The 13067-nt window shown below is 48.0% G+C and overlaps 1 protein-coding gene across 3 annotated transcripts in view; it reads left to right on the top strand.

The window, feature by feature from the left end:
* The first annotated feature begins 9607 nt into the window (after positions 1 to 9607).
* DHRS12 (dehydrogenase/reductase 12) overlaps positions 9608 to 13067 on the top strand; it is a 42915-nt gene continuing 39455 nt past the window's right edge. For all 3 annotated transcript variants that reach the window (XM_029209771.1, XM_029209770.1, XM_029209769.1), the window contains exon 1: positions 9608 to 9694. In XM_029209771.1, the coding sequence (XP_029065604.1) occupies positions 9639 to 9694 (56 nt within the window). In that variant the 5' untranslated portion in view covers positions 9608 to 9638. The remainder of the gene's footprint in view (positions 9695 to 13067) is intronic.

The raw sequence follows: 13067 nt of genomic DNA, 5'->3' as shown, positions 1-13067 counted from the left end.
GTCAGTAGCTTCCGTTTTTGTGTAGCTGAATCTTGTGCTTCATTTCCTTGGGGGTATTTTCATGTTGATGAAATAAACTTGGTCAGTTTGTTCCTCAGCACCTTTCCAGAGTGCCCTGAGGGGAGAGGCTCCTCCAAGCCTTGGGACTCTACTTGTTCTTAAACCAGTGGCATCACCACAGGGGCAGACTTTCCCCTCGGAAGCCGACAAGCATCAGGGGCCTGTTCTAGGCAGATTTTGCTCCATAGAATTCATAATCCTCAGGTGGATGGATGGGTTTGTAGTGGAGATTCTAGAAAAATGAAGTAACAGAAAATCCTTCTTATTGATTCTAGTGGTATTTTTTTCTTTTTATGAGTATGGAATTAAGAAGAAAGCAAATCTCTCTTTTATAGAGATCGAATTTCAGTAGTTCAGTTTTCAGGTCAGCTGGTGTCATAGCATCCAAGTTATCTTGGATATCTTGGGAGACAGCATTTTGCTATTTAGCAGAAGGAAAATAGGAGGTGGTGTCTCCGTTTTTTAAATTGAAATACATATATATACACACATTCTTTTTTATATTTGTTTCCATTATGGTTTATCACAGGATATTGAATCTAGTTCCCTGTGCTGTACAGTAGGACCTTGTTGTTTATCCATTTTATATATGAGTTTGCATTTGCTAACTCCGAATTCCCAATCCATCCCTCTCCCATCTCCTCTCCCTTGGAAACCACAAGTCTGTTCTTTATGTCTGCGAGTCTGTTTCTGTTTCATAAAAGTTCATTTGTGTCATATTTTAGATTCCGCATATAAGTAACATCATATGGTATTTGTCTCTCTGTCTAACTGACTTCACTTAGTATGATAATCCCTAGGTCCATCTGTGTTGCTGCAAATGGCATTATTGCATTCTTTTTTATGGCTGAGTAGTATTCCATTTTCTATATGTACCACATCTTCTTTGTCCATTCATCTGGCGATGGACATTGAGGTTGTTTCCATGTCTTGGCTATTGTGAATGGTGTTGCTGTGAACACAGTGGTGCATGTATCTTTTCGAATTATATTTGTGTCTAGATATATGCCCAGGAGTGGCATTGCTGGATCCCATGGCAGCTGTATTTTTAGTTTTTTGAGGAACCTCCATACTGTTTTCTGTAGTGGCTGTACCAACTTACATTCAGGAGGTGGGGTGTTTTCAAATACATCTTGTGTTGTTTTCTCTGGAACGCTTCCATAGATCAGTTAGCTTTTAAAGTTTAAACTTTCTTACTGCATTGTATGGAAGTATAATTCCACTTTATAGGAAAAGAAAAGGCAACTGGTACTTTCTGCAGGTTTGTACCATACCAGATGTGGTATCAAAGGTTCACATATATGGCACGTTCTAATCACGCTCCTGAAAAGTCTCATGATTCAAAAGCCCTTTGTTCTGATCACCTCCTGTTCATTCCATTGGTGAGAGAGGGGTTCCCTGCCCTAAATAGGGTGGCCAAACACACAGCACCTGACATTGAACAGGTGAGATGGACAGCCTTTTTTTTTTTTTTTTTTTTGCGGTACGCGGGCCTCTCACTGTTGTGTCCTCTCCCGTTGCGGAGCACAGACTCCGGACGCGCAGGCTCAGCGGCCATGGCTTACGGGCCCAGCCGCTCCGCGGCATGTGGGATCTTCCCGGACCGGGGCACGAACCCGTGTCCCCTGCATCGGCAGGCGGACTCTCAACCACTGCACCACCAGGGAAGCCCTGACAGCCTTTTTTGAGTCACATATACTCACAGCCTGGGGAGGAGGATGTGGCCTGCTGCGTGATGCCACATGGAGATTGCATGCAGAAACACAGTGAACAACCAGGGCTGTAAGGGGTCCCGCTTTGTAGTAACAAGAGGGTGGGGTAACCTCTAGTTCCGCAGGAGGATGGGATTGGTTTGTCTGAATAATTTCGCAGGCTGGCAGGGAGGTGAAGCCTGTGAGGTTGCCGAGAGGGTGGGGTGTGGCCAGTCTGACTGATCAGGGAACTAGCCGGGTGAGTAGCTTTCCCCGCTGGGGCGGGGGCAGATCTGGTGAAAGCACAGGACTCTCAGCTAGGCCTTTGGGCCTCTCCGAAGCTCAAAGATGTCAAGGCAGCCCATGAAATTTTACGCCTTGCAATACGCCCTCCAAGATCAATCCCTGCCTGTATTCATTGGCCACATTCCCTGTGTTACTTAGTCCTGGATTCAAGTCTGGCTTTGAACTTTCTCAACCCCCAAATCATCAAAGGAGATATAATCAATGATAAGATATGCATTGTCCATGAAGTTTGCCCCCCTACCCCAGCACTATCAAGGTGAGAACACGCATCGTCTCCTTCCTGAATAGCTCTGTCCCTGGTTGACAGCACTGAGCTCCCGTGAATGATTTTCCCCACAATTGCAAAAATCTTGCAGTCTGATTGGATTCTTCCAAGACGAATTTTTTTTTCACTCTTTATCTCTTTACTTTAATATTTCAGCCTTTAAAATGTCCTGTAGCCTGTACTTTTCCATAGCCACACACACAAACAAGGCATTTTGCAAGTCAGTCTACAGTTTATAAGTGTGTTTATAAAGAAGGCAGTTTCAGTTCAGTTGCCAGTCCTCTGGGGCAAGGCGTTGTGGCCCAGCTTCCCCTGGTCCCTTGTGCCAGCCCAGTGGGGCCACCCCAGCTGCAGCAGGTGTTGAAGCTAATGGCTCACACCTGCAGCCTTTCCGGAGCCCTTCCTTGGTTGGGTAGAGCCAGCTTGTGCATGAGTTACCACTCCCTTGCACATGCACACGTATACACACACAAACGCTCGCGCGTGCGCGCACGCACACACACACACACACACACACACACACACACGGTTATCCGTTTCTAAGGACTGATCGGGACAAGAGGGCATCCCAGCTTCAGGACAAGTCAAACTCTGGTGTCATTTACGCGCCAGAGCTCCCCAGGGGGTCAGGCCAGACTTCACAGAAGCCACATCCTTTCCCAGCTTCTTCCTTTTTCCTGTCCTTCCTCCCTGGCTTGCATTCTGGTTTCTCCTGAGACCACCCCCTCAATACATCACATTAAGTGAAGCTCCACTTCAGGCTCTGCCTCTGAGGAACCTGACCCAGGACAGGGCTATCCTTCCACAGCTGGAGGCAGGAGCTATATCAGTAGTATAGTCCCTTTTGTAAGCCCTTTTATTTTCCTAAAATGACTGTTTTAAAACTTTGTTTTCTTTATAAAGGTGATACACGCTTATGGCTAAAAATTCAAGTAGTGTCAAAGGCTATAAAAACTTAAAAGATGACCTAAATGGGAAGGAAATCCAAAAAAGAGGGAATGTATGTATACATATAGCTGATTCATTTTGCTGTACAGTAGAATCTAACACAACATTGTAAAGCAACTATATTCCAATAAAAATTAATTTAAAAAAGTAATATAAGGCTAATATGCATATTAGGTTAAAAAGTGATGTGATCATTTAGTTTACTAATTAAAAATGTGTCTGAAAAAATTTTAAAAAAATAAAAAGTAAAAGATTTCAAACCCTACCGTAACTCTTAGTTCTAGTCCCCCAAGAGGTCACCAGCATTCATCTTTTAGTCTCTTTCCAGAACATATCTGTATATATTTAAGCATAAATATGTGATTTTTATATAATTTACATCACATTATTCATACTACTCTGCAACCTGCCTTTTTCCATTTATAAACCAAGAACTTCTTTCCATCGTCAACGCAAAGAGACCTGCCTCAAAAATGACCAATACACATAAGACTCATTTAAATAGGCACTTTCTCTGTAACTGTCAGGGCCGATCATTTCTGTGAATCAAAATGGAAAAACTAGTAGTTTGACATTTTATTTTGCCAAATGAACAACTGAGAGCTCAGTTTGACAAAGTAGTTGTCAGTTCCCCCCTCGTGTGCCTAACAAATGAGCCTGACTGAACCCAAACTCCCTGTGAAATGATTGAGGATCCGATTAGATCAAGGGCACGTGACCCACCCGAGGGCCACTCAACTCAACGGTCCCCCGCAGTGGATTAAAGTTCGCAAGAGAAAAGAAGCTGAACTGGTTCTGTGTTATTCACATCCGCAAAACCACATACGTAAGGAGCAAACTATCCTTCCAATAGAGCATCTGTGTGTGAGCGTGTGTGTATGATTAAGAAGCTGTATTAGGCAATGAACACAAGACGGAGGCAGCACCTGAATATCACAGAAATTATAAAACATGTTTTAAGATACATAACAAAAGTAATAATTAACCACAGAGCAATACCATCTCACACCCACTAGGATGGCTACTATAAAGCAACAGCAAAACCCAGAAGATAACAAGTGCTGGAGAGGATGTAGAGAAATTGGAACCCTTGTGCACTGTTGGTGGGGATGGAAAATGTTGCTGCTGCTACGGAAAACAGCATGGAGGTTCCTTAAAAAATTAAAAATAGAACTGCCATATGATCCAGCAATTCCACCTCTGGTTATATACCCAAAAGAATTGAAAGCAGGGTCTTTAGAAGATATTTGTACACCAATGTTCACGGCAGCATTATTCACAATAGGCAAAAGGTGGAAATACCCCAAGTGTCCATCAAGAGATGAATGGATAAACAAAACGTGGTGTATACATACTACGGACTAATATTCTGCCTTGAAAAGGAAGGAAGTTCTGACACACACCACGACATGAATGAACCTTGCAGACATTATGCTAAGTGAAATAAATCAGTCACGAAAGGACAAATACTATATGCATTCATTTATGGGAGGTCCCTAGAGCAGTCAAATTCATAGAGACAGAAAGCAGAATGGTGGTTGCCTGGGGCTGGGGGGGGGGGGAAGAGGGAGTTAATGTTTAATGGGAACAGAGTTTAGGTGTTATAAGATGAAAGGCTCTGGAGAGAGCTGGTGGTGATGGCTGCATGACAGTGTGGACGTACTTAATGCCACTGAACTGTGCGCTTCAAAAAGGGTCAAGATGGGAAATTTTATGTTACGTATATTATACCACAATTTAAAAATAGGTAAATAAAATCATGTATTCCTCAATCCTTCCAAGCCTCCCCAGAATGATGGAATCACCCAGGATTAAACAGCTGGCAAGGGCAGGGCCATTTAGACATTCCACGCATATGTAAGGGCACACATGCTCACAGGCTCACAAAAACCCAGTCTCACTCTTAGTTGACTGAGGTCTTAGTGCCCCGCCTTCTGTCTCTGAGTGCCTCTGACTTAGTGGGGGGGGGGGGGGGGGGGGAGAGGTAGGCGTGGGGGAGATGCTGGTGGAGGGAACGGTGAACTTGCAGCCACCCAGTCAACACAGGAACCAATCAACCAGCCAAAAAGAGGAAGGAGATGGTAGAGGAAGTTTCCAGCCCCACACAAATGACTGAAGGAAGAAACTGAAGAGAAGCCCCCAGGAGAAGTTTCCCATCCTTATAGAAAAGGGGTTAAATATGTGGGGTCTGGACCCCGACTGTCAGGTTGGAATCCTGGCTCTGGTACTTTCTAGATTCTAGTGTGATCGTGGACACACCTTGAAATTCTCTGTGCCTCAGTCTACTCATTTGAAACGAGCTTAGAATAGTGCTTGGCACATGGCAAGTAGAGTATAAGTATTTGTTAAATAAGAGAAAAGGTCCTGTATTTCACCCTCACTCCTATGCCTCAAGGACTGGGTGGTTTATAGTGCCGTGTAGAGGGGAAACTGAGGCTCGGAGAGGTGCAGTGTCTCCTGTGAAGAGGCATCAGAGCTGAACGCAGGTCTTCTGACTCTTGATCCCAGTTCTTGCCACTGCGTGTCTGCTGCCCTCTCCCTGTGTCCCTTGGTGGCCTTTCTCCCGAGCCAGCAGTGGGAACCAGGTGGTACAGGGAGCATTGGTCAGGGTGAGTCACAGCAAGCCCTCAGAGCATCAGAGCATTCTCTGGCTTCTCCGACTGCTTTTGCACTGAGGACCTGTCTGCCCTGAAAGGACAGCCCTAGAAACAGACTGCGTAGACTTTCAGACCCACACAAGCCCCGTCTGCGGGAAACCATTTCCTTCATCAGTTCCGTTAACAGGGTGACTGATCGACCCAGGCATCACGACTGCCCCGCCCTTGGCCCATCTCGTCCATGTGCCTGGTTCTTGGAAAGTGGACAGGGCTAGGGAAAGAAGGTGCGCCTTTGTGTGTTTTTTAATTTGAATGGTAATTCATGAACATAGTACAGAATTCAAAGGGACCAAAGGGTGTTTGGTGTAAGCAGAGTCTCTCTCCCCACTGACAGCTCTCTTACCAGAGGCCTCCGCCCCACGATTAGCTTCCTGTGAAAGGAAGGACACCCTTAAATCCATGGATCTGCCCTTCAGGGAGTTGGTTCAGATGGGCAGCAGACGGTTGCCCCAGGGGAGAGCGAGTCTGTAAAACTGGTGGCATCAAGTGACTTGGGGAGGCAACCAGAGAGGCAGTTCTGAGTGGGGTTCTGCCTCCTGCTGGGTGCCCGTGTGGGTGGGTCATTGTCTGCCGTGTCATCCCTGGGCTGCTTCTCTCCTCCCTTAGTGTGAACCCCAAGAGGCAGCCTTGGGTTTCTTATAAGCCTTTTGCAATTAAGGCTGGGAGCGCCTATCCCTTCTCGTGAATATGGAAGAGACGGGTTCCTTAATCCGTGTACAGACAGGGTCAGGACACTGAGGAAAAACAGGGATCAGCATCAGAGACCTTCCTCCCGACCCGCCACCTCACCCGCCTGCCTTTTTGTTCCCTTCGCTTTCATGTCTCTTCCCCACCCCCAGCTGCACACTAAACACGTACAATGAGCGGTGCCTGCGCTTCCCATGGATTTATGATTTATGGTTATTCAGCTTATTACCTAAGTGGTTTTGCCAGGTAAAATATTAAGGCACCCACTGCCATTATAACCTTGTCTTCCATGATCTCATTGGCAGCTGTTGTTGCCATGACAACTGGGCTGGAGGAACTGGTACTGAATTTCAGTGGAAGAGATGCAAACACTGGTGTGTGTGTGTGTGTGTGTGCACGCAGACTTCCCATCATGTGTATCTGTTGTGCAGAAAGCCATAGATTTCTCAATCCTCACCTACTGCTTCTCCTTCCAGTTTCGTCAAAATTAGCTTCAGGGCTCTAAATCAATTAGAAGCAAGCTTTAGAGGATGACTTCTTTGTGTGGCTTTTGAGTAGCAAATTGGAACCAGGGACACAGAAGAAATATCTTCGAGGCTCTCTACCCACATGAAATGAAGCAGCTACACCCACTGGATGTCGCTCCTTTAAAAGCACCTTGGGCCTAACTTATTTAACATCTTTGTGTAATTCTCTTATTAGTCATAGAAAATCAGAGCTGGAAGGGGCCCCAGATGTCATCTATCTAATTTCCTTTTCATTTAGATGAGAAAATTGAGGCCCAGAGAGGCTAGGTGACTTGCCCCCATACAGTACGGTCCAGTGAGAGGCTGTTGGCTCTGGAATCCCACTGCCTGGCTCGAGTCCTGGCTCCAGTGTGTATTTACTGTGACCTCAGCCAAGTGGCTTACCCTCTAAGTCTCAGTTTGTTCATCTGTAAAATGGAGATAATAGTGAGAACAACCTTACTAGGTCATTGTAAGGGTTAAGTGAGATAATCCACAATATTTGGACATATTAAACCCTCAATAAATTTTATCACTATTACCCAGGGTAACACTGAGAATCAGTGACAAAACAGAACTAAAATCCAGCTCAGCTAACTCCCACTTAAACTGGACCCTTTTCCCATTAATCCCGTCCTGTCCTTTGTTTCTTTTTGGTGTGTATGTTGCTTGTCATCCAGGGGAGACTGGAGTTCCCTTTTGAGATGAGGTTGTCTTTTCTTAAAATCTCCTATGAAGTGTGTACAATGCAGTCCCTAGTGGATACTTGTTGATTTGAGGATAAACATTACATGCTTCATGCACTCATGGAACGTGGATGGAATGTACACAGCATGGGTGTAGCGTAGGAGGGAAAGAATGAGAAGAAAACTTGAGGGAAGTGAACGTTTTTTGATCACCTCGAATGAAACCAGGCAGTTTGCTCAGCTCTTTACAGATGGCTTTAATCATCACAACCACCCCATGAAGTGAGCATATTCATTCCCGTTCCACCAACAAGAAAACTAAGGACGGAGTAGGTCTGCAGCATCCCGGGCTTTACACCGCAGGTGGAGAGAGCTCAGTTTCCACCCACCCTTTTACTGCAAGGCGCTGCTGATGTCCTCAATACACTGTGTGGTTAAAAAGAATTTCTTACCCCCTCTGTGAGCCAAAAGCACATTTCCTGAGGTGGTGAGAGAGATTCAGAGCAGACTGATACCTTTTCCATCACTGACACAGAGTCTACAAAGCACAGTTGTGTAACTCTGGGGGTCCAAAATGTTCTCCTGGTCTAACCTGACTGGCATTGAAAGTCACACCAGGCTGGGTGGCTTTACAGAATGCCACTTGTTTAAACTTCCTTTCATCACTCTGTCAAAAATAAGAGCAATGCCGTGGAACCTCACAGTCCTGTTCAGAGGAGCAAGCTGTTCTGGGGAAATTTGTTTCAAAAGGTGTTCTGCATTAAATACACGCCCACTTGGGAGGGGGCAGTGATCCTATATTGTCTATCCTAGGTAATGAGGCCATTAAACCAGCTGGTCTCTGCGCATCTTATGTAAGTGTGTCTCAGTCTCTGGGTGAGTTGGGTAAACCAGTACAGAATTTAACGGCGAGAGGTTTCCTAACTGGGACTTAGAGATGGAGGTCAGATGTGGACAGGGGTGCCCAATTCCTACATATGGGGCCCAGAAGGGGCTGGATGACTTGTCTAGGATGTAGGCTGACACAGCCACTATGCTTTTTTTTTTTTTTTTTTAACTAACACAGTATGTTTATTTGGCCTTGGGGGATCGGGGACGCTGATGAAGATTTGGAGGAGATAAAGGGCCCCTGGCACTGCAAGACGCTGCAGAACTAGTGGCACAGGTCTGTACTTTGGAGACAGACTTACCTCTCCGGAGGGAGAGAGACCCAGCCCTGCCTCTCCACAATCGTTTCACTGTGTGCATGTTACTGACCTGACTTATTGCACCTGCTGAAGAGGCCATGTCCCTCCGCCTAGATACTGGGGGCATTTCGTGAAATAAGGTAGGTGGGAACTTAGAAAATGCTGGTTTTTCAGTAACCCCTATGATAAACCCATCAGATGAAGACATCTTTTTAGTATCAGTAAGCCTCATCGCTTTTATTCCACACAATTTTCTGGGTCATCAGATTCTAGGAGGTGCGCTTCGGTGCCATCTTTGCATCCTAGTCATACCCCCAAAACGTGCTGACGCCCGGCTTCGACCCAGAGGTGACTATGCAGGCCTTCAGCGCGGCCCGCAGCACCGTCTGCCCTCCCTCCCCCCCCTCCTCCCCAGCCTTCTGAGGCTGGGGCTGGAGGGGGCACTCTCCAGATCCGGGGCAGGAGGGGCGTTCCACGTCGTACGGAGACGCCGTCGCATTCCCAGTGGAGAAAAGCCCCAAAGGCCGCGGTTTTTATGTAACTGGGATGATGTAACCGCTGGCTGGCCCGGGGTGCGGGGCGGGGCGGGGCGGGGGCACCGGGAGCGCGGGCCCGCGAGACTCTGCGTGCGGCGCCCGCCCAACCATGCTCCTCTACCGCAGCGCCGTGTGGTTCGCCAAAGGCCTGCGCGAATACACCAAGTAAGGATGCAGAGGGTACCGCGCCTGGGGCCGCGGGCCGGGGCTGCCGGTTGGGGGGCAAGCCGTCCGGCTGTCACGTGGCCAGCCTCGGCGTGCGCGAGCGAGGTTAGCGGGGACGCGCCCGCGACTTCCCCGCGATCTCCTGGACCCACCAAGCGACGGAGGCGCCCGTTAGCTGGCAGCCCGCGGGCAGATGTGCCGGCGGCCGGCGCGACCCCCGCACCTGGCTGGCGTCCGGGGGCGGGGCCTTGCAGCGCAGGCCCCACCCACTGACGTCAGGCGGCCCAGGCGCCTGAGAGCCTCCAGGGTGTTCCCTTGGCACCCTGCTGGGCGGGCTCCGATACAGGCTCCGTGGGGCTGTTTTCGGCATCAGACGGGGTTAGTTCTGAGCTGCTAGTCGAGATTCTGTTTAGTACTTTCCTGGGTGTGTTTTTTTCCTCACTAATCAACTGCGGCTTGTGGACTGTGACCTCTCCCTCCAGCTGGAACATTCCGGGCGCGGGTTTCAGGTCAGCTCTGCACCCAGTGTGAGCTTGCTGAACGGTGCTGGATGGTTTCAGCGGCCCCGTGATCGCCCTCGCTGTGGTTTTAAGGGGTGGCCACTTTTGGCAGAAACCACCTCTCCGGTGGTTTTTATCTTAGAATTAGTTAGGCTTACGCAGTGGTTCTCACCCCTGTCTGAAATCAGAAATCACCAGTGGAGAATTTAGGATACCATTTTCCAGGCCCTCCCCTTAGAGATTCTGGTTCAGCTGATGTGCACTGGGGCCTCGACAGACATTTTATTTAAAAATCCTACAGGTGTTTCTCCTGTGCATCCCAGTCATCTCTAGGAGACTTCCTCTCCTCCCTGCACTAGGGTTTTTATCAGTTCCTAAGGCAGCCCGGGCAAATTTCCATCATAGCAGGACTCCAGGCATCATTCCAAGGGGAGACAGCTACTGCTGCTCCCTTCTCTGCACCCCACATCCTTCTGGAAAAAGTGCAGACCCTCCTCAGGGGCCAGTGCTGCAGAGAATGTGGGAAGTGTAGCCGTCAACCCTGACCCACTGCATTTAGGTGAATACCATGGCCGCCTCTTTCAAAGGGGTGTACAGGCAGTGGCCACCATTTGCTGGATCTTTCCATGTTAACACGGAATGCAGCATGAAAAGTTTGAGTCAGCTTCCTGCCCCAGGAAAGCAGGCTTCTAAAAGTCTCTCCCCAGACTCTTCCATGAAGTTGGAGGGGTGCAAACTTAGGCGGGTTTCCCTCTATTATGTATTTAGTGAATTGGAGGGAAAGACAACACCTTACTTTGATTCCAACTTGAGAGTCTGTAGTTTGGGTTTACAGTGTTTTTTCTTGGCACACCAGGATTTTTATAAAGCTTCCTTATGTTGGGCCCCTAGGCAGCAGGATCTAGTTACGGTTTCCTAAACTTGCCCGAACCTAAGAATTACCAGGGGGTAGTTCAGCTACAACAACTGACTCCTAAGCTCCTAGCACGTGTGGGTGGGACCTTAGCAAATTCCATATTGGATAAACTGGGGGAAGCCTGCCGGGGAGCTTGATTCTTGTATTCAGGGAGTTCAGGAAACACTAAGTACAGTAGTTGCTCAGCTTGAATCAAAATCACCTGGAGAGCGTGTGAAACCACTCACTGATTGCGCGGCCTCACCCTGGAGTGTTTGACTCCGTAGACAGATTGCCAGGTGATGCTGATGCTGCTTGTCTGGGGACCACTCTGAGCGTGAGGTAGAAGGTGCCCTAGGCTGGGGTGTTGGGCTTCATTACCTACCATCTCATGACCTTGGGTAAGTCATTTATGTCTCTCTATGTCTGAAAAATAAGAACTGAAATCAAGAGTTTATAAAGATGAAAAAAGAGGGTGGGAGGACACAAAACAAACTAAGTTGTCTTATTAACAACAGACTGGATCAGGATGGAATCCCTGTGTTGAAGGCAAAGGACAAAGGGAATTATGACGTGTCCTTTAGCCCAGCCTGGCACCACCCACTTGGCAACTGGCTCACAGTCTGGAGTTTGAGGAAGAGGTTTAATCCACAGGAGCCGTCCTCAGCAAACCTAAGGCTCTAATAGGATCGATGTGGTAGCCCAGAGGTTAAGGTCTACTCTAGCTGTGTGTCACAGAAAAAAGCCTCTCAGCTTCCTGCCCCAGGAGGAGGGGGCTCTTGGGGCTGGGTCCCTGTGGGGCATTTACTTGGGGCATGTTCTCTGGCCCTGTGGTGGTTTGGAAAGCTCTTCCTTGCTCCCCACCAGTGCCTTGTCCTGCCTGGGCCCCTATTCACTGACTTCCTGGCCCTTGATTCTTTCTGAGAAACCTCTTTCCTCTGCAAGAAAATCTTTTCACAGTGATCCTGGGACCTTGTGGGTAAAAACAAATCTTCCAGCTTCATCTTTGGTTATAGTTTAAATTACTCTCAAAGTCCCTAATGATTTGAAGGGCTAGGGGGTGGGGTGCGGGGGCAATGAGCTTAGTTTTGAATGTGAAAGGTATTCATGTCGTTATTAATACTAGTAATAATGATAGCAACTATTATTTATTGAGCTCTTAATTTATTCCAAGTGTGTGATAAATGCCTCACATACATTATCTCACCCAGGCTGCCCAGGAAGTAGCTTTTATTATCCCCTTTGTGCAGATGAGAAGACAGGAGCTCAGAAAGGTTAAGCCAACACATGAGACGGCACAACTGTTAAGAGGCAGAGCTGTGATTTAAATCCAAGTTGTTTGATCCGAAGCCCTTATGATTGATATTATTTTTAGTTTCAAGTCAGCCTTTCAGGAGGCCTTGGAACAGTCAGAAGTCTTGCTTGCCCCGCTAAGCGGCCCACTAACAGCGGAAGCAATGGGAAGGGCATTCTCTGAGCCGCCCTGGATGTTTGGGTGCGTCACAGATGGTGAGAACAGGAACATTCTCCTAGGTCTCTTGACTGTGAGACCAGGGGCCATGACCGCCCCTGTGGCAAAACCAGACCCAAGCTCATAAACATTCTTTGGCCCTCTTCACCAGCGTCCAGGCATGTAATTGGCAGTTGTGCTGTGCCAGGGCATGGGGCAGGAGACCAGCTGTTGGCAGTCTGTGTGTAAACAGGGCGCAGGGAGGGCACTGGGCTTCTTCCAGAACCTTTGGGGGAAAGAGTTGCTTTCTGCATTGCAGGGAATCAGCTCTTTGGGTGAGAGACACAAGCTGAGACCCCAGCCTGCTGGTGTGTGGGGAGAGCTCCGCCCTGTGGGTCTCCTCCTGCCAATCCCCCTACACTCTGCCTCTACCGCCTCAGCCAATTTTGTAACTGGGAAATACTAGGACAGTAAAGCTAGAAGAGGAAGCTCAAAAAGCAGAGAGAAACAGTTAAGGAACTCAGGGTG

This window comes from Monodon monoceros, unplaced genomic scaffold (genome assembly GCF_005190385.1).
Source record: "Monodon monoceros isolate NGI ecotype Baffin Bay Population unplaced genomic scaffold, NGI_Narwhal_1 Super_Scaffold_8, whole genome shotgun sequence".
NCBI classification, from domain to species: Eukaryota; Metazoa; Chordata; class Mammalia; order Artiodactyla; family Monodontidae; genus Monodon; species Monodon monoceros.
This window is presented reverse-complemented; position numbering and strand designations above follow the sequence as displayed.